This window comes from Lynx rufus, unplaced genomic scaffold (assembly GCF_022079265.1).
Source record: "Lynx rufus isolate CCGP_SWC_20201006 ecotype Redwood Valley unplaced genomic scaffold, mLynRuf1.p SCAF_4, whole genome shotgun sequence".
Classification (NCBI taxonomy): domain Eukaryota; kingdom Metazoa; phylum Chordata; class Mammalia; order Carnivora; family Felidae; genus Lynx; species Lynx rufus.
The window spans coordinates 11,141,387-11,167,168 of record NW_025814856.1 but is presented as its reverse complement, the minus strand read 5'-3'; the positions used below and the strand labels follow the sequence as shown (position 1 = coordinate 11,167,168).

The 25,782-nt window shown below is 48.6% G+C and overlaps 1 protein-coding gene across 1 annotated transcript; it reads right to left on the bottom strand.

Moving 5' to 3' along the window:
- Positions 1-5,818: 5,818 nt before the first annotated feature.
- LOC124524488 (cytochrome P450 4F3-like) lies at positions 5,819-25,212 on the bottom strand. Its single transcript, XM_047096784.1, is given in 14 exon segments — positions 5,819-5,941; positions 5,944-6,089; positions 6,483-6,565; positions 6,751-6,815; positions 6,912-7,045; positions 12,555-12,684; positions 12,874-12,940; positions 13,272-13,542; positions 14,250-14,371; positions 18,455-18,582; positions 18,677-18,730; positions 20,343-20,487; positions 24,698-24,890; positions 25,157-25,212. Coding segments are annotated over 14 exon segments (1,623 nt in total). The 3' UTR covers positions 5,819-5,912.
- Between the last annotated feature and the right edge of the window lie 570 nt (positions 25,213-25,782).

Below are 25,782 nucleotides of genomic sequence, written 5' to 3'. Positions count from 1 at the left end.
CTGGCAGTGGTGACGGCTCTCAGCTGATGCTAGCCCCAGGACGCTACACTAGCCTCAACGGTTTCCCTTGGCCCTGCTCAGAGCTTTGTAAAGGGCTGCGTCTTCCAGTCACCCTTATTTAACCACTTAAGGTCCCTGCCCATTACAGGCTTTAGCGACTTCAAGATACACACAGTCACACCCTTACACACACACACACACACACACACACACCAATGCATCCACGCGTGCACACACTTGCACGCTTACACACGCACACTCACTGTACACACACAAACAGACATGCACACAGATTTACACACATGTTCCCATCCATGCACCCAATTACGTGGATACACTCACATACACACACCCTCGCACATGCATACACACAGTAGCACGAACGCAGACACAGTCACACATACAGTTAAACCCAGACACGCTCACACACATGTTGAATTAATGGAGACCAGAGGCCAGGCCAGAGCCTGTTGTCCCCAAAATTTCCAGCAGAGGGCGCGGCCCACACACCCAAGAAAGGAAAGAGACCCACAGCAGTGAGTGACAGCAGGCTCCTGTCCTTCAGAATCAATACACGCAGGTGCAGCAGAGTCCTGGAGATCGATGGGCTTCTTGCCTCTCCTCCTCCCTCTCTCATGAATTCACCATCACAGTCCTTAGCAGAAACTCAAAGCCTGTTTGTAGTGCAAGAGGAGACACTGAACACAGTAGAGCTCACCCTTTGGAGGAGTTAGCTGCATGGTGGAGGGAAGAAATGGTTCATTAGTGGGAAAGTGGGTCAAGGGAAGGGACTTTTTAAGACTGAGGAAACAACAACATTTTCTGTGTTCCAATGGGAATTACCTAATGGAGTTCAGGATACATGATCAATATACAAGAATGTATACAGAAGACATTCTACCTAGAATATAAAACATAGAAATTCTATTTCTATATTTCAGGGATTAGAAAACTATGGCCCATGGACCAATCTGGCCTGTGGCCTGTTTTCGTATGGTCTATAAGCTAAGAGGTGTTTTTATATTTTAAGAAGACTGTAGGGGGCACCTGGGTGGCTCAGTTTGTTCAACGTCCGACTTTGCTCAGGTCGTGATCTCACGGTCTGTGAGTTCAAGCCCTGCATCAGGCTCTGTGCTGACAGCTCAGAGCCTGGAACCTGCTTCAGATTGCGTGTCTCCCTCTCCCTCTCTGCCCCTCCCACAATCACACTCTGCCTCTGTCTCTGTCTCTGTCTCTCCCTCTCTCAAACATAAGACGATTGTAAAAGGAAAAGAGGGGCAAGGGTAAGAGGAGATCCTGAATGGGATGTGCAAAGCCTAAAATGTTTCCCATATGGTCCTTTGCAGAAAAAGAATGCCAAATCTGCTGGATAGAAGCAATAAACAATCGGAACAATATTTTCATATACCCATTTTAAAGTATTATGCACAAGAAAAAGAGAAATCCTGAGGTATAAATCTGACAAAATGTGTTCCAGATTTCTATGAAGAAAATTTTAAAACATTTGGGGAAGAAACTCAAAAGGCGCAAATTCATGGAGAGAGAAGCAATCTTCATGGATTGAAACACTCCACCTTGTGAAGATACTCAGGCTCTGCAAATTGATTTATAGATTTGAAGAAATCACAACCCTAATCCCAGCAGGACTTTTTGTAGAAATAGATAAGCTGATTATAACATGTACATGAAATTGCAAAAGACTTAGAATAGCCAAAAATTTCTTGACAAGGACAATTTTAATGGAAGCTTTGCATTGGTTTGCATTTCCTTAAGGTCTAATGATGTTGTCCATCTTGTCATGCACTTATTGGACAATGAAAGAGCATTTTTTATTTTTTTTTTTATTTTTTTTGTTTTCTTCCTTTTTTTTCTTTTTTTTTATGTATATGAAATTTATTGACAAATTGGTTTCCATACAACACCCAGTGCTCATCCCAAAAGGTGCCCTCCTCAATACCCATCACCCACCCTCCCCTCCCTCCCACCCCCATCAACCCTCAGTTTGTTCTCAGTTTTTAACAGTCTCTTATGCTTTGGCTCTCTCCCACTCTAACCTGAAAGAGCATTTTTTAAACAGAAGATGACGTGTAAATGTAAATGCACATTTTAGATGTAAATATACTTTTTACTTGCATAACATTACATACGAATACAAGCTGGAAGTATACGTGAGAAAATATGAAGGGATTATTTTGACTAGTTGGAATTATGGATATAAAAGTGATTTTTATTTCTCACTTTTTCTTCTTGGTGTTTTCTTCTAGGAAGACGTATTATTTTGGGACACCTGGGTGGCTCAGTCAATTGAGCCTTTGACTCTTTCTTTTTAGGATTAATTATTTTAAGTTTACTTATTTATTTTGAGAGAGACAGAGAGAGAGTACAAGCAGGGGAAGGGCGGGGGTGGGGGACAAAGGATCTGAAGTGCGGGCTCTGTGCTATTAACACAGAGCCCAATATGGGCCTTAAACTCATGAACCATGAGAAGGTGGCCTGAGCTGAAGTCAGATGCTTAACCGACTGAACCACCCAGGCGCCGCAGGAGCATCTGACTCTTGATTTCACCTCAGGTCCTGGTCCCAGGGTAGTGACATCAAGCTACATGGGTTCGCTCTCCCCATCCCTCTGCCTCATGGGTTCGCTCTCCCAATCCCTCTGCCTCACACTCCACTGGCGCTTTCTTTGAAGAAAAAAAACCAGATGTATCATTTTGGGAATATGATACAAAAACAAGAGAGTACTTACCACCTACTGATTGAGTGATGTTGCACATGTTTGCTTATTCAGTCTCTCCATCAGTGTAACAAGGTGGCTATAACTGTATGGTAACAGAACTCAGCCTCAGAGAGACCGACAATTTCCCCCCACCCAAACAGCTAGTGAATAGCAGACTGATTGTGACATTGGCAGTGAAACTCCAAGGTGCCGTGGATCCAGGGTCATCTGAACCTAATTGCATCTAGTTATCTGCCCCACCTTCTTTGAAGAGTAGTCTTACCTCCTTGATCCAGGATGAAGCTGCAGGTCCCCACATCACCCCAAGACGCAGCAAAGAAGAAAGGGGAAACTGGACAGAGAGAGTGTCTACCTCTCCATAAGGAGAGCTTCTAGAATTACCAGGTACTCTTTGACTTTTCCTATGGGACAGGGTATAGTCATTTAGCCAATCTAGTTTCAAGGAAAGCATTCAAATGCAATCTGTATTTCAGCCTGCCACGCACCTAAACTAAAAACTAAGGGTTATAGGAAGGCAAAAATGAATATGAGGATACACAGTTAGCAGTCTCCAGCACAGTCCATCCTGTTGACAAAACATCCAATGTGTACCCCGCTCTCTAAACCAGGAACATCCCTGGGGGAGTCAATCTCAAAGGCCACCTGTTACCTCCATGTAGCCCAAATTCCAGGATCTCGGGAGGATGTGCTGTCCCCTCCCTTAAACCCTGATGTGAGCTTTTGTGGTCCAGAAATCTATACACTTAAAGGCAATCATCGCCCTGAATACGTTCAACAGTAGAGTGATAACTGGATCATCACCATTTAAAATTCCAACTGAGGGGGCGCCTGGGTGGCGCAGTCGGTTAAGCGTCCGACTTCAGCCAGGTCACGATCTCGCGGTCCGTGAGTTCGAGCCCCGCGTCGGGCTCTGGGCTGATGGCTCAGAGCCTGGAGCCTGTTTCCCATTCTGTGTCTCCCTCTCTCTCTGGCCCTCCCCCGTTCATGCTCTGTCTCTCTCTCTATCCCAAAAATAAATAAACGTTGAAAAAAAAATTTTTTTAATTCCAACTGAGGGGTGCCTGGGTGGCTCAGTTGGTTAAAGGTCCTACCCTTGATTTTGATCCAAGGCATGATCTCACAGTCGTGAGACTGAGCCCCATGTTGAGCCCTGACCTGGATGTGAAGCCTGCTTAAGAGTCTCTCTTTCCCTGGTCCTCTGCCCCTCCCACACTTGCACTGGCTCTCTCTCTCTCTCTCTCTCTCTCACACACACACACACACACACAAACTAAAATGAAATGGATAAAATTCCAACTGAGACTTCGTGTTCCATTAATGGCAAGCTAGGTTCTTGGGATTAACCTTTGAATTTAAAAAAACACAATTCTCATAGCTGGATCCTTTTCCAGTTACTTTTTTTTAAGTTTACTGATTTATTTGAGAGAGACAGAGACAGTGCAAGTGGGGGACGGGCAGAGAGAGAGAGAGAGAGAGAGAGAGAGGGAGAAGAGAGAATCCCAAGCAGGCTCCACGCTGCCAGCACAGAGCCCCATGCAGCCCTCAAACCCACGAAACTGTGAGACCACGACCTGAGCCAAACCAAGAGTCGGACGCCTAACCAACTGAGCCACCCAGGTGCCCCCTTTTCCAATTTCTTAAATGCATACATGACCTGAAAAGACAGTAAAGAATTACAAAGATGCCACTCAAGGGGCACCTCGGTGGCTCAGTCAGTTGGGCGTCCGACATCGGCTCAGGTCATGATCTCACAGCTCGTGAGTTCAAGTCCTGCATCAGGCTCTGCTGACAGCTCAGAGCCTGGAGCCTGCTTCCGATTCTGACTCTCTCATTCTCTGCCCGTCCCCCGCTTGTGCTCTGTCTCTGTCTCTCAACAATGAATAAATGTGGGGAAAATAGTGTAACAAAGATGCCACTCAAATGAAAAAAGAAGCCTGGGGGCTCCTGGGTGGCTCAGTCAGTTGAGCATCTGACTTTGGCTCAGGTCATGATCTCCCGGTCCGTGAGTTCGAGCCCTGCCTCAGGCTCCGTGCAGACAGCTCAGAGACTGCAGCCTGTTTCAGATTCTGTGTCTCCCCCTCTGACTGACCCTCCCCCGCTCATGCTCTCTCTCTCTGTCTCTCTCTCTCTCTCTGTCAAAAGTAAATAAATATTTAAAAAAAGAAAAGAAAAAAGAAACCTGGAGTTAAGGAGCATGAATTATACTTTTGCGCTGGAGCGAGTCAGGGAAATGTGAAACTGTTTTGACGGCCTCACGGCCAGGGGAGAAAAATCAAAGCCTAGAGTGACATGGGAAAGAAAAGTTGTAAGAAGATCCTCCTTACATAGGTGGAAGCCTCCAGGAGCTACACTGCTCAGGGGGAGAAGACACCGGCAGAGGGGACTGCAAGTGTGACCTCTGCTGGAATTTAAACTGTCTTGGTGATCTTGGCACCACAAGCCTTGAACTCCATTGAACATCATCCTTGACCAGCAAGGCTCGAAGAATGCTTCCTAGAGAAAGCTACCTTCTCCAAGTTCTACACATGTTATTTCAAATATGATAACGGATACTCAAGCAAAGATAAACAGGCACATGAGACCACTAACCCTACCCGTGAAAATTAGCAAAAACAACAGACCACATAACGGATACAATGATTGCAATGATCAGACACACAGGAGAAAGCATCTATGTTTGTTTCAGTGAACATAGTGACCATGGAAACATGGTGACGGATTCTGGGGTAAGAAAAGTTTGGGTATATTAGATAGGAACAGAGGTCAGAGTGGCCAGAGAGTAGTGGCACTATGGGTTCTCCACTGTGACCCTGAGCTTCAAACATGCCCCTCAGTCAGTGTCTAACGGTGGTCACTCTCCTACACAAACCCCTCCCTTGGTACCCTATTGCCTACAGGATAAAAGCCCTTATTGGGCTCTGGGAGAGCACGTAATCAGCATGGGGGGGGGCGTGGTCAGCTGGAAAGGCTGCCAGGGTCCTGGGCTCACACACCAGCCTCCCCTCCACCCCACCCCTCGCCCTCGCCCTCCCACTGCGTTCCCGCAGGTCCCAAGCGCCCCCTGCTGGCTATCAGTGGCGCTCGGGCAGAGGAGACCACACAGGTCTAGTCCTGGGAATCCGGCAGGGGGCGTGTGTAGGGTCGGGATGGATCCCAAGCCAGGGGGAGCTGGCGGGTCACTGGGGGCCCGGGCTCAGCGGCTCCACCGCAGCCAAAGCCCGCCCTCGGCGGGCAGGATGAGCTCCCACTTCCTGCGCGGCTCCTCCTTGTGGGGCAGGACCCGAAAGCACAGCAGCGTGAGCGCCAGGACCACCTTTATCTCGGTCAGGGCGAACGTCTGCCCCAAGCAGTTCCTGCGGGCGGCAGTGGGCACTCACTCGCCAGGGACCCCAGCAGGTCCCGTCGCGCCCCGAACATGTCCAGGGACCGCCAGCCCCGCCTGCAGGGATACCAGAGGTAACTAACTCCGTGCCCGGGACCCCCATACAGGGGTCCCTGAGCTTGGCTCAGATCTCAGCCCTGAGCTCCCAGACAGAGGGAAGGGGCTCTGAGCACACCCAGGAGCCCTCCTTGGACCCATCCAACCCCCACTACCCAGGCCTTTACCCCCAACCCCTGGAGGAGGGGAGAGAAAGAGAACCATCCTCACCACGCCCTTTCCCGCCCCCACAGCCACGTCTGGGATCTCAGGCCCAGGCCCCTGCCCTCACCACCTCATCCCCACCTCAGATGCCCGCTGCGCTCACCTGGGTCCCGCGGAGAAGGGAATAAAAGCCAGGGAAGACCTTTCCTTGATGTTTTGTGGGTCAAAGCGGAAAGGATTGTATACCTGGGGGCGGAGAGAGGCGGGACTGTTGGATGGGGTTTCCCAGGACAGCCGGCTTTGGAGACACAGGTGTGCCTTTCATGGAGGGAGCGATTTGCCAGGTCAGAACCCTGAGCCCTCCCTTAGGCCCCGCTAGGGAAGTGGCCAAGCATGAGGGTGGGTGGAGGGGAGGGAGGGGGAGGCAGCACCTCAGGGTCTGGCCACACGGATGGATTGCGGTGGGTCCCCAAAATACTAAGGAGGCAGACAACACCTGTGGGAGGGGAGGGGCCAGTCAGGAAGGGTTTCACCCTGCCTGATGGGCCCCTCTTCCTGCCCACGAGGCTCCTCCCCCTGGTGTTGTGGGCACCTTTGGGGATGACCCGGCCATCTGGGAGCACGACGTCCTGGGTACAGCAGCGGGAGATGGCTGTGACCGGGGGGTGCAACCGCAGACTCTCCTTGATGCACATGGTCAGGAAAGGCAACAGGGCCAGGTCGTCCCTAAGGAAGCCCCCTAACAATTAGCCAGGGATCGAATCAGACTCCCACAGACCTCCAGCTGCTCCCCGGATTATGTGTCTCCCTCTCTCTCTGCCCCTCCCTGTTCTCTCTCTCTGTCTCAAAAATAAATATTGAAAAAAAATTTTTTAAGTATTTCTGAACAAAGCCCAACATTCACACAGTACCTTTAAAAGTTACAAAGTCTAAAGTTATACAGTTTATTTAAAATAGAAAAAAAAATCTCTTTGCTGGACTTATCAGGTTATTTGAACAAACAAAAGGCACCCTCCTAGGTGGAATACCTAATATAACGGTGTGGATTGTTTCTAAGTTAATTAATGTATCCAATGCACCCAATTAAAATCTAGTTGGTGTTTTTGGAGCTTAGCAATCTTATTCAGTTTGAAAAACTTAAAGTTCAAAATCTATGTCGATTTAAAAGACCAAAGAAAGAGAATCCATTCATCTCATATTAAGACCCATTACAAACGTATGGTGATAATTAAAAAATTAAATTAAATTAAATTAAATTAAATGGCAGCAAAGCACTGTTGCAAGAACAGGAAAACAGACCCACAGAACAAGATAGAGAGCTCAGAGACAAGTACGTGAATAGGTGAAAACGTAGCATCCGGTAAAGGAGGCCCCGCCACCCCCAGACAAGGGATGGTTCAGACACAGACACAGACACCCCCACGGTCTCACCAACACACCCTCCAAAAGAACTGAAGCATCATGCACTCCACATATAAGATGGGGTCTTCTCTTACACGTGAAAGGTAAAGAAATAAGGGTAAAAGAAGATGTAATATAGAAGACACCTCTGTTACCTATGAGTAGGAAAGAATTCTTAAAACCCCAAAACATCAACCAGAAGACAAAAAAAGAAGAGGAAAAGGAAAGAAAGAAAGATAGAAAGAAAGAAAGAAAGAAAGAAAAAAGAAAAAAGAGAAGAAAAAAGAAAAGAAAACAGAAAAGAAAAAATATGCACAGAATTAAGGATTTCTGTTTAACAAAACACTCCATTCAATGGACCAAATTAACATTCAGATGAGAGATTCACAGAAGATGGTTGCAGTAAATATATTGATCTAGAAGAATATCTTGAATAGACAAGGAATTCCTACCAATCAACAAGAGAGATGGCAGGCGACTCAAAAGAGTAGACAAAGGACATGGTCTAGAAATTCATGGGAGCTCAAACTCAGAGATTTAAAACATGAAGAGATGGGGTGCCTGGGTGGCTCAGTCGGTTGAGCATATGACTTCGGTTTACATCATGATCTCGAGGTTCATGAGTTCGAGCCCCGCGTCGGGCTCTGTGCTGAGAGCTCGGAGCCTGGAGCCTGCTTTGGATTCTGTGTCTCCCTCTCTCTCTGCCCCTCCCCCGCTTGTGCTCTCTCTCAAAACTAAATAAATAACCATTGAAAAGAAATAACTAAATAAAACGTGAAGAGATGCTCCAAGTCGCCGATTACCAGAGAAATGGAAATTATATAGCAATGGGATGTTACCTCATATGCATTGGAGGTGAGAATTAACAAGGTGGGTGATGGTAAAGCCCAGCTGAGGCACTGGGTGGGGGGACCCCACGCACTGACAGTAAAGGTATGGACAGGAGCCACCACTCTGCAAGGCATTGGCATGGTCAAGGAAAGGCGATGTGTGTTTCATGACCCAGCATGTTGGCTCTCAGCATAGAACCTGGAGAGATTCTCAGACAGGTAGATAAAGACATGAACACCAAGGGGTTCATTGCGGTCATGAGATGGAAACCTCCTGGATATTCAGGTCCAAGGGACTAGAGAGGAACTTTCCATATGACGGTCCAAAGCAACAATCTAAATGTACATGGAACCACGGATGTCTGACAAAGTCATAGTGCTATGTTTCTGAGAAAGATAAGAACCAGCAGCAGATCTGTGATATAACACATATCTGTGAATTTTTAAATTTGTTTGAATGTTTATTTATTTTTTGAGCGAGAGAGACAGCATGAGCAGGGAAGGGGCAGAGAGGGAGAGGGAGACAGAGAATCCGAAGCAGGCTCTAGGCTCTGAGCTGTCAGCACAGAGTCCAAGGTGGGGCTCAAATTCATGAATCACGAGATCATGACCTGAGTCAAAATCAAGAGTCGGACATCCAACCAAATGAGCCACCCAGGTGTCCCATAAACAAAATAATTTAATAAATAAATCCATTACAAGAAAACAAACAAGTTTTACAGTTTAGCATTAGTATGGGAAGGGCTTTTCCAAGCATTAAAAAAAAAAACAAAAACCAGAAGCTATAAAAAAAAGTTAATAAATGTGACTCCAAATAAATGAACAAAAACTAAAATAAAGTCAAAAGTCAATCCAGGAAAGAATTTTTGCATAACAGAAAAGGAACTAATTTTCTTTATATGTAAAGAAATCAATTTTAAAATGAAAAACAAAGGGGCGCCTGGATGGCGCAGTCGGTTGGGCGTCCGACTTCATCCAGGTCACGATCTCGCGGTCCGTGAGTTCGGGCCCCGCGTCGGGCTCTGGGCTGATGGCTCAGAGCCTGGAGCCTGTTTCCGATTCTGTGTCTCCCTCTCTCTCTGCCCCTCCCCCGTTCATGCTCTGTCTCTCTCTGTCCCAAAAATAAATAAACGTTGAAAAAAATTAAAAAAAAAAAGAAAAACAGAAAAAACTCAAAGTAAAAAGGGCAAATTATGCAAAATGAAGCTTCACAGAAAAAGAAATATGCATGGTTCATAAACATGTGAAAATCGTGCTCAGTTTTACCCATTCTTAAAGTGATATTCATTAGGACAATGAAGTATTATATTCACCTACCAGATTGGCAAGAGTTTCAGAATTTCATTATGCACACTGTCAGCAAAGATGCGAGAAAATTGTCACTCTCAAAATCTGTCTAGAGGAGTGGATTTGTCAAGAGCGATTACATTGTGAAAACTCAAATGGTCTTTGATTCAGCAATTCCACACCCAGAAATTTGTTCTGGAGAGACATCCTCACATGGGAGCAAAAATCAGTGTGTACATGGATGTTTGGTACATCATGTTTATTACAGCATAAGGCTCCAAACTATAGAAATGACCCTCGGCAGGGGAATGTTTACATAATTATGATACATCCATATGATGGAATACTACACAGTTATCAAAAGGAGGAAATACAGATCACTGGTCCTTTCAAACACTGCGGGGTAAATCGGTACAGAGGTGCTGAAAGGCAATTCAGCAATATCTGTCATCACTGCAAATCATCACATAAACGTCCCCAACAGAGGGGTGAGCTGAATAAAGTGTGCGATTTACAATTAGAGAGGAGTCGAAAACAACTGTTGAGAGAAAAGAGAAAAGAACAAGTAACCAAATGTGTGTGTGTGTTTCTATTAAAACCATTATAACTATAGAAATACATAGCTACAAGACCTTCTGAAAAGTCTGAAAGGACATATGACAAATTGATGTCCCTGGAGACCGCTCAGGAGACAGGGGATTGATTAGGCTTGGGGGGACAGCAACAAAGGAGGACCTAACCTTCTCCGTAGTGTTGCATTTTGTGCAAGGAAAAGAAAAGAAAGGACTTCTTCCCATTATGGATTTTGTAATTCTAAATTAATTTCCCAAAACGTACATCTGGAGGGGAAAGGAAAAGATCTTGAAGTTATATTGTCAGTGTGCATGCCTGAATGCTCTGTGTTTTCTCTCAGCTGTGGAGAGAAAAGACTATGCTCAAAATGAGAGAGACTGTGGGCACATAGGTGTGGGCAGAGATGATCATTGGAAGCACACCAGAGATCATCAAAGGTGGGGATGGGATTGGGGTGCTGGATAAGGCAGAGGCTTGTGTGAGATAAGGAAAGTATTTACCTCTGTGCTCATTTTGCAATATATACGTATATCAAACCCTCGTGGTGTATACCTTGTGTTGTATGCACAGTATTTTATGTCAACTATATCTCAATAGAACCGAGATTGAAAAAAGACAAAGGCTTATTATATCCATTGTAAAGCATTTCGCACCATTTGAAGTGTTACCAAGTGCACTGTTTGAAGTTGAGAGACACACACAAACACTTCTCCACTTCACACAACTGCTGTACTGAGCCCAGCCTTGAAGTTGAAGGCACTACATTGAAGTCCTTGAAGTTGAAGGACTGAAGTGTTCAGTCCAACATCTCCTCCCCATTCTTCATCCCTTGGCCCCCAATCTCCCTGGGACCCCCAGGCTCCACCTCATCTCCTCCAGTTTGCAGATATGTTTAAATCGAATATCTGACTTGTCTCTCCCCTGCTCAAACATCTCCTATGGCTCCCCACTGCCTTCCTATATTAGTCACGTATCTCCCTTCAAGAAAGAACGTGATGTCCAGCTCCAAGGAGTGCAGTCGGCTGACAGCCTCCAGTTAGAGGGTCTCTGGGCTCTGCAGCAGCATTCAAGCCAAGACCACACTCTCTTGGGCAGGTCCCAGCCACTGACAGAGCATGGTGGGCCCCTACTTTCTGATCACTTCTGCCCAATGTGAGACTCCCTCCCTGAGAGCAGTATCCCTGCACACTTTTATCTTTTATCCAATATTGGCTTCCCAGAGGACTGGAACCGACACCTTTGGAAAATCTTCACGTGGTTTCCAAAGCAGACCAAGAAGGGCTTCCATTACCAACTACCAGCTCCAGCCTCACTGGGAGCCTCTCAGATGCTTCACACTGTAAATTTCACAAGGATCCAGCCATGTTTACTTCCTCCCAAACATGCCAGGCCCACCGCTGCATGCCTCCATCAGGGCCTTTGCACAAGCTGTCCGTAAGGCCTGGAGCACTGTCCACTACCCATTCCCAGAGGGCTGAATTCATATTTGTTCTTTGCTACCCAGCCTCACCCCCTTCTTTCCTCCAAGATCCAGCCTTGACCAAGTAGGACTTCAATGGGACTGGACATGGAGTTGAGAAGGGCCGGCAGGGTAGACAAGTTTACTGAACCAAGCAATGGGTAACTGTTTTACCCTCAAGGACCACTTGTGAATCCCTGGAATAGATAGTAGGTGGGAATTAGATATAAGAGCAAAAATTAAGAGCAGGGGTCTTTAGGGGAAATGTGCAACTTCAGGCAGAAGAGCAAGGGAGAGAAGTTCATTTACTGAACACACACTGGATGGCATCTGTTCTACACACATTGTCACAGTTCTCCAAGCAGCCCTTGGAGGAGACATTCCCTGACCTGTCCCGCCCCCATTTCCAGAGGAGAAAAGTGGTACTCAGAAAAGGGAATTGGTTTTATTCAAGTCACATAGCAAGCAAGCAGGACAATAAATGTGGACACTCCAATCTTTCTGTTGCATAAGCTTGCTTTCCCCCGCTCTCCAGGCTGGGTACCATACCCTTGCCTCTGGGTTCTGCTCCTAGTCTCTCTAAGCAACAATGACACAATCAACAAAAAGTTCTTTCCCCTTCCCCAGCAGGGGAGCAGAGCCAATGAGAAGAGTTCCAGAACAGGACATGAGGACCTGCACTCACCATTCAATCCCTTTAGGCTCACGGTCCCTCAGGAGTTCTTGCACCTCCTGCCGACAGCGCTCCTGATACTCTGAGTGCTTCACAAGGTTGTACAGGACCCAGGAGAGACCACTGGCCGTGGAGTCATGGCCTGAGAGGCAGCCAGACAGGCTTGGGTCTCTGGGCTTGTTCAGCACCAGAGGGCGGACAGCGCCCTTCGTTAGGGCCCTCAGGGAGGATGGGGAAGATCGGGTGGGATGGGGTGGTCCAGGGCCCACCTGCCAAGTCCCTGGGATTGGACAGACTCCTACCCCCTGCAGTCCCACACTGGGATGCTTACCCCCAAACATGAAGGTGTCAGCTTCAGCTCGGATATCCTCATGGGACAGTTCCTTCCCATCTTCATCCTGCAGAAAGGGCACGACATCCTGAATCACACCGGCTCGGAGGGCACATGAGTCTTGCCTGAAACAGTCCCTCAGGCTCCATCACCAAAGCAGGATTCGTCCCTCATCATCTCTAGAGCCCTATCCCACAGGTCTCCCTGTCTGCAGCTTTCTTCTCCCAAGCAGCCTTCTACAAAGTCACGTCTAAAACATATCCCTGACCTGTCTCTCCCTTCCTCAAGCACCTTCTGTGGCTCCTCAGTACCAGCTGGGTCAAGTCCAAGTTCTCTCATCTGACTTTTGGAGTCAAGGTCCATTGTAACTCTTGAATTCTGATCCCAGGGAAGCCCACCTTGGCCAACAGGAGCACATCAATGAAGTCCAAAGTCTTGGCCTTAGCTTTGGCCTTGAGGAAGTCATGGGAGCCCTCAGTAAGGAGGGAGCAGCGCCGCTCCTGGATGATGGCATCTGTGAAGTTGTGCACCAGGTCACAAGCCCTGCGGAAGCGCCGCCCATCAGGGGTGAGGTAGTACAGCAAGTCCGGGTGCAGCAAGATCTGCCTCTGCCGTTTCACCACAAGGGCGCTGAGCTCCAAGATGGCAGCAATATATTCACTGGGGCTCCTGAAGGGTCAGTCCATAGAGAACAGCTCCTTAACCCACATGAGGCCCTAGGAGTGCCTTCCAACCAGAACCTCAGAAGCATGTCCCTGCAAAACAGAGTGTCCTCCAGGCATGCTTCTCTCTCCACCTGCCATGTCTGTAAATGGAATCATGGCCCAGACCCTGGGCAGACCTTGGGTATCACACTCATCTCTCTTCTGTCCTACAAAGTATCTGCCCCTGCCCATTCCTCCTTAAATTCCCCCAAATCTGCCCCATTTTTGCCACCACATTCAAGCTGCCTCCTCCTCAAGTTCTGTGTCTATGTGACAGTTTGTCTCTAGAGTCCAATGTTGAAGAACAGCTTTGACCATGGCCTTCAAACACCTTCCACCTTCCATCCCTGGAAACCTCAGGATAAAGCTCAGACCCCTTTTCGTCATTTTCAATATCCTTAAGATTAGCCCCCCTGCCAACTCTCCAATCTCATTACCAAAGTGCCACATGCTTTATTCATCCTAGTCCTGTTGGCCTTTACCAAGCATTTTTGCTTACCTGAAACCTTACCTTTCTCTTTACCTTCCTTGTCCTTCTTTGTCTCACTCTGATCCATCTGATCAGATCAATCTATCAGGAAGTCCCATCGGATCGCCCTGGCCAGCCCTCCCTTCTCCATCTACTCCCATGGGTCTACGGTTCATGTTCCCAGGTCCTGAGCAAGCACTCACTCCTGGCAATTGCTGTCAAAACTGAAGACACATTTCTGCAGACTGTCCAGGGTCATGAGGCTGATGTGCTCAAACATGTCCAATCGGGTGCTGCCCTCTGACACTAGGCGCTTCCACTTGGCCTGGACAGACAAAGGGGCAAATCTGGGGCTGGGACCTACCTCCCCTGAGCTCCCCCTCAGTCCCAATCTCCAGGATGGACTCCCCAAAACCCACACTCCTGGTCCTAGGCCCCAGGCACCCATCTCCAGGGAGGACCAGGCTTGGGTGGGAATAGAAACTCTTACTATTAAGACCCAATGGCTGGGGGTCAGGAGACCTGAGTTCAAATCCTGGCTCTGCTTCCTACACCCCTGTGTGCCCTTGGTCAACTCACTGCTGCCCTCTGGACTCCACCTGTCAAAGCTTCAGTGACAATTAAGATGACTTGCTCTGTTGTCAGACAAACCAGGTTGGAAACCCTACTCCATTTATTAGCTCACATGCTAGCTGTGAAAGGGAGCAGGCTCCCTAAACTCTCTGAGCTTCAGTTTCATTACCTGTAATGAGACAATAATCATCATCTCTACCTTATATCGTTGTGGAAATTAGATAAGACAACGTGTGCAATAGAACTGGTGCATGAGGGGCAGTGGGGAGGCTCAGTCGGTAACGTGTCCAGCTTGGGCTCAGGTCATGATCTCATGGTTCCTGATATACACCAAGAGCTAAGTAATCATTAGCTCTCACCCTCATCTTCGTCATTACCATGGAGGTAGGCCACTGCTGCAAAAATGTCTCCATTTCTTCTACCAGACATTTAAAGCAGAGATAATACCTATCCTTCTCAGGCTATTCCAAGAAACAGAAAGGGAAGGAAAACTTCCAGACTCATTCTATGAAGCCAGTATTACTTTGATTCCTAAACCAGACAGAGACCCAGTAAAAAAAGAGAACTACAGGCCCATATCCCTGATGAATATGGATGCAAAAATTCTCAATAAGATACTAGCAAATCGAATTCAACAGCATACAAAAAGAATTATTCACCATGATCAAGTGGGATTCATTCCTGGGATGCAGGGCTGGTTCAACATTCGCAAATCAATCAACGTGATACATCACATTAGCAAAAAAAAAGAGAAGAACCATATGATCCTGTCAATCGATGCAGAAAAGGCCTTTGACAAAATCCAGCACCCTTTCTTAATAAAAACCCTCGAGAAAGTCGGGATAGAAGGAACATACTTAAAGATCATAAAAGCCATTTATGAAAAGCCCACAGCTAACATCATCCTCAACGGGGAAAAACTGAGAGCTTTTTCCCTGAGATCAGGAACACGACAGGGATGCCCACTCTCACCGCTGTTGTTTAACATAGTGCTGGAAGTTCTAGCATCAGCAATCAGACAACAAAAGGAAATCAAAGGCATCAAAATTGGCAAAGATGAAGTCAAGCTTTCGCTTTTTGCAGATGACATGATATTATACATGGAAAATCCGATAGACTCTACCAAAAGTCTGCTAGAACTGATACATGAATTCAGCAAAGTTGCAGGATACAAAATCAATGTACAGAAATCAGTTGCATTCTTATACACTAACATTGAAGCAACAGAAAGACAAATAAAGAAACTGATCCCATTCACAATTGCACCAAGAAGCATAAAATACCTAGGAATAAATCTAACCAAAGATGTAAAGGATCTGTATGCTGAAAACTATAGAAAGCTTATGAAGGTAATTGAAGAAGATTTAAAGAAATGGAAAGACATTCCCTGCTCATGGATTGGAAAAATAAATATTGTCAAAATGTCAATACTACCCAAAGCTATCTACACATTCAATGCAATCCCAATCAAAATTGCACCAGCATTCTTCTCGAAATTAGAACAAGCAATCCTAAAATTCATATGGAACCACAAAAGGCCCCGAATAGCCAAAGGAATTTTGAAGAAGAAGACCAAAGCAGGAGGCATCACAATCCCAGACTTTAGCCTCTACTACAAAGCTGTCATCATCAAGACAGCATGGTATTGGCACAAAAACAGACACACAGACCAATGGAATAGAATAGAAACCCCAGAACTAGACCCACAAACGTATGGCCAACTCATCTTTGACAAAGCAGGAAAGAACATCCAATGGAAAAAAGACAGCCTCTTTAACAAATGGTGCTGGGAGAACTGGACAGCAACATGCAGAAGGTTGAAACTAGACCACTTTCTCACACCATTTACAAAAATAAACTCAAAATGGATAAAGGACCTAAATGTGAGACAGGAAACCATCAGAACCTTAGAGGAGAAAGCAGGAAAAGACCTCTCTGACCTCAGCAGTAGCAATCTCTTACTCGACACATCCCCAAAGGCAAGGGAATTAAAAGCAAAAGTGAATTACTGGGACCTTATGAAGATAAAAAGCTTCTGCACAGCAAAGGAAACAACCAACAAAACTAAAAGGCAACGAACGGAATGGGAAAAGATATTTGCAAACGACATATCGGACAAAGGGCTAGTATCTAAAATCTATAAAGAGCTCACCAAACTCCACACCCGAAAAACAAATAACCCAGTGAAGAAATGGGCAGAAAACATGAATAGACACTTCTCTAAAGAAGACATCCAGATGGCCAACAGGCACATGAAAAGATGTTCAGCGTCGCTCCTTATCAGGGAAATACAAATCAAAACCACACTCAGGTATCACCTCACGCCAGTCAGAGTGGCCAAAATGAACAAATCAGGAGACTATAGATGCTGGAGAGGATGTGGAGAAACGGGAACCCTCTTGCACTGTTGGTGGGAATGCAAATTGGTGCAGCCGCTCTGGAAAGCAGTGTGGAGGTTCCTCAGAAAATTAAAAATAGACCTACCCTGTGACCCAGCAATAGCACTGCTAGGAATTTATCCAAGGGATACAGGAGTACTGATGCATAGGGGCACTTGTACCCCAATGTTCATAGCAGCACTCTCAACAATAGCCAAATTATGGAAAGAGCCTAAATGTCCATCAACTGATGAATGGATAAAGAAATTGTGGTATATATACACAATGGAATACTATGTGGCAATGAGAAAAAATGAAATATGGCCTTTTGTAGCAACGTGGATGGAACTGGAGAGTGTGATGCTAAGTGAAATAAGCCATACAGAGAAAGACAGATAGCATATGGTTTCACTCTTATGTGGATCCTGAGAAACTTAACAGGAACCCATGGGGGAGGGGAAGGGAAAAAAAAAAAGAGGTTAGAGTGGGAGAGAGCCAAAGCATAAGAGACTGTTAAAAACTGAGAACAAACTGAGGGTTGATGGGGGGTGGGAGGGAGGGGAGGGTGGGTGATGGGTATTGAGGAGGGCACCTTTTGGGATGAGCACTGGGTGTTGTATGGAAACCAATTTGTCAATAAATTTCATATATATAAAAAAAATGTCTCCATTTCTTCCTCCCTCCCTGTACCTTCACCCTTTGCAATGAGGTTTGGCAGATCTTCCATTAGGAGGTAAAACCTCTTTCTCCAGCTCTTGAATTGGAGCTGGATGTGGGACTTGCTTCCGCCAACAGAAGAAGGTGGAGGTCCCGGTTGCCTGTTCTGAAACTAGGCTTCAAGAGGTACTGCATGTTTCTGCTTGTTCTCTTGGAGCCCAGGGTCTACCATGCGATCAAGCATAGGCTAGCCTACTGGAAGATGAGGGACACATGCAGGAGTCTGGTTGTCCCACCAAGGCCATCCTAGACTAACCAACCATTAGCCAAGCCCCAAATGTGTGGCAGAGCTGAGCCTGGGAAAGTAGAGCTGTCTCCCAAACCCAGCCATGGCCACAGACATGTGAGTGATTCCAGGCAAAATAAGAACCATTCTCTGGACTCATCATCTTGCGAGCAATAAAACACAAATCCTTTCAACCTCATGAGTTTCAAGGTGCAGTTCAGTGAACAAAGAGCTACCATATAATCTTCATCATTAGTGTCTCAAGTTTCACAGAGTTTCAGTGAGGCAGATTAGAAGCTAACACCTTCCGAGCACCTACAATGTGCCAGGACCATGATTCCATTACATCATCTTGACCACTATCTAAGAAGGGCTTATAATCCTCATTTGACAGATGGGGAAACTGATGCTTGGAGAAGGAGTAGAATGGCCCGAAAGTCATCTAGCAAGGATAGGACTCCAGGCCACACCCCTTTTCCCAAGGCTCCAGCCGGGTCCCTGGGTTTCAACTCACATGCATGATGTCTGCACTTTTGTTGAAAATCTTCACATAGGATTTCAAGATTTCAAAGTGGAAGGCAGGTGTCAGCAAACGACGGTGGTGGCTCCACTTGTCACCAGCAGTCAGCAGGAGCCCATCCCCTAGTAGAGGCAGCCACGAGGAGTAGGCAAGGGCAGTGCTTTCCCCTGAGACCCCAAGGTTGTCCCCAACCTCCTTCACTTAACAGTTACTCACCCAGCCAGGGCCTCAGGAATCTGTAGAAAAACGTATCCCTGGGCACGATGGTGGATGGCATGAGAGACAGATCATCAGGGGCCATAGAGAAGACGCAGGGATGGGCTTTGTGGTGGGGGGTGGAAGATCGAGCCGGGGATTGCATACCCCCTCCAACCATCATTGTGGGAATTCTATAGAGCACAGTAGGGAGGTGAGGGGGGACAAGACCAGGCTGCAGCACAGAGCAGAGCAAAGGCACAGCCCATGGACCTAGCCCTAGGTACTTAGATGCTCCCGAAAATAGGGCACAACACTCCCAACATGCCTTGACATGGCTCCTTGCCAGTCCAACATGTTCGAAACACCCAAGCACCAATCAGCACTCCACAAAATGCCTTTACAGGGACCTAGGACATCACACCTGTCCCAGAACCGTCTGACATCTCCTGGGACTTCTGACATGGCCCCAACACATGGTAACATGCCCTGACACGAAACAACATGCCTAACACACACTGGCCTCATGCAGCATCCTCTGAATGGACCCAAAGACAATCTGACACGACCTCAGTGTGTCTCATAGACGGACCCTGGCAGGACTTAAATATGGTCCCACTAATGTCCCAGACATGGCCCAGGTGTGACCTAGCCTTTCTCAGGATTCTCCTACATCCCATAGTTATCATTAAGTGCTTAGGCTCAGGGGCTCCTCTGTCCTTAAGAGACCAAACAGTGTTGCCACCCTCAGATGCTGAGCTCCCCCCACCACAAAGAGCTGCCACTGCTCCCTCGTGCCTCTAGACCAGCTCCCCACAACACTCTGTGGATCTTCCCCCACAACACTCTGGCCATCTCCCTACCCCAAATCCCCTTCCAACTAAAGGTCCCTCCTACCAGAGGCAGTTAGGGCAGCCAAGAACACACAGAAGAAGTAAGAGAAAGCCTTCGGCATGCTATGTGACCTTGAGAAGTTTTTAAGCCTCCTGGAGCCTCCGTTTCCTCACCCAGGAAATGCCCCCCTAGCAGAGATGCCAGTGAATGGACATCTGTGGTATCTGCCTGTCCATCCCCTTCTGGAACCAACACCGCGCTCCTCTTTCTCCCTCAGTCCAAGTAGCTAGGGAGGGTGGCCATGCCAGTCCATCCTCCGTTCCAGAGCTGAACATATGACACTAACCCTTAACAATCAAGTTGCCGTGACTAGAGGAAGAATTGGTCCCTGTGACCCAAGCCAGGCCAATTTAAGAGAATCCTGCAACTATTTCTGGGTCTGCAGAGAATGAGCTCACATTTCCATGGGGGTTGAGCTTCTTAGACTCATGTTTGTCAGCATGAGAGTGAAGCTGTCACCGAGGAACACAGAACTACAAGAGAGAGACAGATTCTCAAGGGCACTGTTTGAAGACTGGATCCAACCATGCCTGAAGACAACATTCCGTCAGCTTTTCAGTCAATAGATTCCCTTTCTTCTCTTAGACCAACATTGCTGAATTTCCACCACTCAAAATTGAAAACGACTGGGAACCAGAGAGAGCCAGGACCTGCCCAGAGTCGCCCAGCAGGTTAATGGCAGGACTCCATCAATACTACCTACTTCCCTGCTCAACCTGGTCTGTCCAGAGGTGCGGAGAACTGGGAACAGGGACAAGGGAATGGCTGGGTCGTGTGCTCCTGGGAGAGATACCTGGGGCCTGGAGCAGGGGGGCAACAAACTTGGGGTGGACGAACCGCAGAAGTGGGTAGATGGGCTCCATCCACCAGAGGTGAACATCACGGAAGCTGTGACTCAGACTCTCCATGAACCTCAAGCCTTCTTCATTGCTCTTTACCTGGGGATGGCAGGGTGGAGGAGGAAGGCCAGGTCAGGCAGCAGCCCCAGAAGCTTCCAACTGCCCACTGCATCCCCCCTTCTGCCTGCATTATTAGTCTACACCTCTACATCTCACCAAGTCAGCTTCCCTTTGTTGGTCTGTTTGTCTCTTTTTCTGTGTCTATCTATGTGCCTCTCCCTCTCCCTTCACTCTCACAATCTTCATCTGTTTCTTTAGGTAGGTGATAGACAGCCAGATGATAATAGCTAGATGATGGAGAGCTACATGATGATGATAGATAGATAGATGATAGATAGATAGATAGATAGATAGGGATAGAGAGATATATATAGATAGATAGATGATAGAGAGATAGATGCATAGAGAGAGAGTGAGGGGAAGAGAGAGAAGAGGGATGAAAGATAAATGGGAAGATGGTTGGATTGATGCATGGACAGACAGACAGATAGATGGATGCATGGATGGATGGATGGATGGATGGACAGACGTATGGATGCATGCATGCATGCATGTTTGGGTGGATGGATGAAGAGAGAAAGGAAAGAGATGAGAGATGGATGGGTAGATGATAGATGATATGTGTTTGTGTATGTTTCTTTTACATTCTCTGTATGTCCTCTCTGATTCCCTCACTTTTTCTCTGTACCTCTCTTTCTTCACCTCTATTTCTCTCTCTATCTCTCCCACTCCCCATATCTGTGTCTCCTAACATGCACACCCTCCATGGCTCCCAGAACGCTCAGAATAAACCCCCTGCCCCCACACAGTCCTGCAGCCCCGCTGTCTCTGCTGTCCCCTCCACCTTCTCCCTGCCTCTCACCAGCATTGCTCTTTATGCACTCAACTCATGGTTGCTCAAATCCCTGGTGCTCGCAAGGCAGTGGGGTGGCTCAGTTGGTTAAGCATCTGACTCTTGATTTTGGCATGGGTCATGATCTCACGGTTCATGAGTTCAAGAGCTACACCGACAGTGTGGAGCCTGCTTGGGATTCTCTCTCCCACTCTCTCTCTCTCTGCCCCTCTCCCACTCATGCATATTCTCTCTCTCTCTCTCTCTCTCAAAATAAATAAATAAACTTAAAAAAAACAGGTGTTTGCTCTGTCCCCTCCAGGCCTTTGAGTGGGCTATTCCTCTCCACAGTATATACTTTCTCTTCTTTTCCTAAAAAATTCCTACCCATCAGACCAGACCCCCTTCCAACAACTCCTTCTCTAAGAAGGCTCCCAGCCTACCCAAACAGCAGATGCCTTGCTTCCCCTCTGAGTTCCCCTTACCCCTGTCTCTCCGTCAGACCCACTCTGACCACACAGGATTGAGGGTGTCTCTAGTTTTACATGCCCAAGATTGGGGTTCCCCCAAGACATTACCTGGGACTGAGCCTCCCCAAGGACACTCCTGAAGCAGTGTCCAGAAGAAAGTAATGACCAAGGTCACCCAAGAGCAGAAAGGACCTGGGAATCCACAGGGACCTCACAGAAGCCTCGCAGGGAGGGGTACGTGGCCCTCAGATGCTGTCACAGTGCCCATGGCCACATATTCCAGATGGGTACCTGTGGCATGATGACAGAGCAGGCAATGCCACGGTGGCAAGAAATGATGGGAGCCCAAGCAGATCATAAACCCTGCGAGTAGGCAGCCACCAGCTGAATTAAGACCCTCAAGCCCTGCTCTGTGGGGTGGACCTACAAGCAAGACAGGGGCCATCACCTCCACAGAACGAGCCACGGCAAGTTCCCCTGCAACCTCTGCAGTGGTCAGTGTGTCCAGACTCTGCATAGATGGAGCGGATCTCTGTTTCCTCCTGCTCCTTCCCTTGGGGGCAGAGGGATCCCGGAAGACTCTCCATGTCCCAAGGGTCCCTCCCAGGACACAGGGAGAAGACATGCTCCCTGCCCCCTGAGAGGCCGACCTTGGCGTGAGAAGTCAGATCTTTCTTCTCCTGCGAGTCGTTCCAATCTCAGGGAGGTGCCCACGGGAACAGCAGGGTGGCCTCACGTTTTGTACTGGGGCTCGTTCCCATGTCCTCTAATGTCCTGGCCAGTCCACACAGCCCCCCCCACCGCTCCCCAGAGGGTGAAGGTATGCAGACCTTCCAGCTCTGACAGACCCCAGGACACGGGTGTGAGCTCTGCCCATCAGTCAGGAGGGCAGCTCCCACCTACGACCTCTTCTGCCCACCAGCTTGCATGGTTCATCCCATCTGTCTGTCTGTCTGTCTATCTGTCTATCCACCTCTACCTATGAACTTATGGACTATCTATGAACCTATCCCCTGAACCTATGGACTCCCCCATCAGCCGTGCCTTTTACAAATGAAGAAACCCAGGCTGCATCCTTCAAAAGGAGAAGGAGGGGGGCTTGCCTCCCAGTGAGGCATCCTCTCCAGTCCCACGGGAAGCCCCATCCCAGACTGACAAATACTTCCAGGTGCTCCAGACAGATGAATACAAGTCATTTTCACTCTGTGACTGTTTCCTGCTCCCTAAGAACCCTGAGGCATTTGAGGAGATTGGCCCAGAGAGGGAGAGTGACTCAGCTGAGGTCACACAGTAAATGGGACTGGAGGAGGGAAGAGTGACCAAGACCAGCCTCCATGGCCAAGCCCTCATAGGAGGTGTAGGAACTGTAATTTTATAACATTCCTGCTACCTCCAAACTTGCTGAGAAATTGCCAACACCCAGAATATCAGGTAACATTCAGGACAAGCTTAGGGCATCCTGTTGTGTAATGAGCTGGTTTGTGGGGTGGCCGGGGTGCAGCTGGCCCCTGTCCCTGTGGCATTGGATGACCAAGGGAGGTGATGGTAAGTTCATTGAAACCTAGAACAAGGCCTCCACCATGACATTATCACACAGTTATGAAGTGCCAACTGTATGTCAGCTCCTGAGCCGGGCATTATACATATCAATCTATCCCCAGTGCCACTGTCTAGTGAGAGAGAGAATAAGAGAGATAATAAACAAATAACTGGACAATTAACTGTTTGAGTGTGAGCAGGACCATGTCAGAGGTCTAGGTCTAGGGGGGGGAAGTCAAGGGAGGCTCGTAGAATTTACACCTGAGCTGAAAATGCAACCAGAAAAGGAGGGATCGACCCAGTGGCTGCAGGAAGGGAAGCCCTTCCAGGCAAAGGAGCAGCACAACCAAAGAGCCTGAGGTAGGAAGGGTTTGGCTCGTGGAGGAGAGAAAGCAGGAGCTTGGAGGGTCCAGGGTGTGCACGGGGCCAGGAGGGCAGCAGAGCCTGGCCAGGCAACACGTGGTCTGTCTCTAGAATGATGATCAGTCTTACAGAATGGTTTTCAGCTGAGTAGTGGTGTTAAGAGAAGTGAAATTTCAGGAAAACCTCTCCTGGGATAAAGACAGAAAGGACCACAGGGGAGACTGGGGCTGGAGAGCTGGAAGCTTATAATTCCTTTGTGGTGGGAGTTGATGGCCCCTTGGGAGTCAGAGCCCCCCCAGGTGAGGCAATGGCCTGGGGAGCCAGAGAAGAGGACGAGTGGGTTAGGACCCTGAAGGCTCCCCGCATGGAAAGGTGGGGTGAGGAAGAGCCAAGTGGAGACCAGGGCCGGGTGGTGTGCGAGAACCCAGAAGACAAGGAATTTCTGGGCAGCTGCCATGGTCAGCAGGGCCAGATTGCTTCCGGGGGGTGATGAGGTCATGGTCATGTCTGGAAACATGACAGGGGTGGGAACCAGGCAGGAGTGGGTGAAGACGGGCAGACGAGATGCCGGCACTGAATGAAATAGGTTTGGTCACAAAGGTCAAGGCCAGGGTGATTCCTTCTGAAAGGGGAAGTGGTCAACTTTTATGCCAGTTGGGCAATGGGGCCCGTTGATGTATCTTGGGAGTGAAAGGCAAGATCACAAAAAGGAGGCAGAAGAAAAGGGCGCACAGCCCACCCCTCTTCTCCAGCCCAGCAGCACCCCATGGCAGGAGAGGGGAGCAGAGATCAGAACTGATTCCTGTGGGGAAGCCAAAACCCAGAGAGGAGATGTGTTTGCCTGAGGCCAGCAAACATGGGCCAGGCAGGGAGCGGACCCTGCACGGTGGCCCCTGGCAAGATTGTGGGGACACCGGGGAACTTGGCCCTTTGCAGCCCTTCGCTGCTGTCCCAGACCCCAGCCCCACCCCAGGTCCCCGTTCCCCACCCTTGGGAAAGTGGATCCACCCCGATGCCCCAGGCCCCTGCTGCCACCCACACTCACCGTTCCCATGTGACACCAAAACCAGTGCTCCTTCGGAGGCTGCGGGAAACACCTGAGGCGGCAACAGGTGTCATAGAAGCTGTAGCTCCAGGCCAGGACGCGGGCCAAGAGCCAGGAGACCCCCACCAGCAGCAGGAGCAGCCATGGGGAGGCTGCCACCTTCCCGAGTCCCAGCCAGGACAGGCTCAGCATCCTGGAGGCAGAGGGGACAGATTTTCCTGAGGCCGAGGAAATGGGCCCAAGGGTGAGCTCTCTGGACTCTTCAGGAACAGAGGGAGAGCCCCTCCCCCACACCGGAATGGGAGGGGCAGGGAGAGAGAAGGGTAGGCATGGTGAGTGCTCAGCACTGGGCAAATGGTGATTCAGAGAGGGGAGGAGGACCTAGACAATTCTACAGGGAGAGGCAGAGTGAGTGAGAGGGAGAAAAAGACAGAGAGTGAGAGATAGCTAACCACCCACCAGTAGCCACTCTGCTCCCAGCTGCTATCTGGAGCCACCCCACCCTTGGGCAGCATCCTTCACTTCCCAGGATCAAGACCCCCCAGCCAGGTACCTTCAGACCACAGCAGCTTATCCACACAGCCTCCTCTCCCCTCCTCTTCGAAAGTCTTTGTCCCTGGCGCCTGACCTAGGGGACACTGGCAGTGGCCAGGCTAAACCAGCCAATCCCTGCCTGCCTGCTTACCTCCTCCCCATCTGGCAGTGGCCCAACTAGTAGGTGGGGGAGGGGGACTTCCATGTTATAAAGAGAGTATGGGATTGGATCGTCAGAACTCAGCATCCCCCACATGGGGGTGGGGGATACGATGACAGATGGGCAAAGGTGACTCCTGGCCCCCAAATAACAGCCACCCCTGCCCTTTCAAGGCCAGCAGGACACAGCAGGGAAAAGCTTGAATGTGAGAGTTCAGGTACCATGGGGGCAGGGTCCAGCCAATCCTAGTCCCAAAACATCTCTGGGGCTCCTCTCCACGTACGAGGCAGGTCAGAGGCATGCACCATTTCCCAGCACAGAATCAGGAAGCCTCGGGCCTCCAGGCCCACAGCCTGGCAGGATTTCAAGCCCTGCCTCCAAGCAGCCTAGA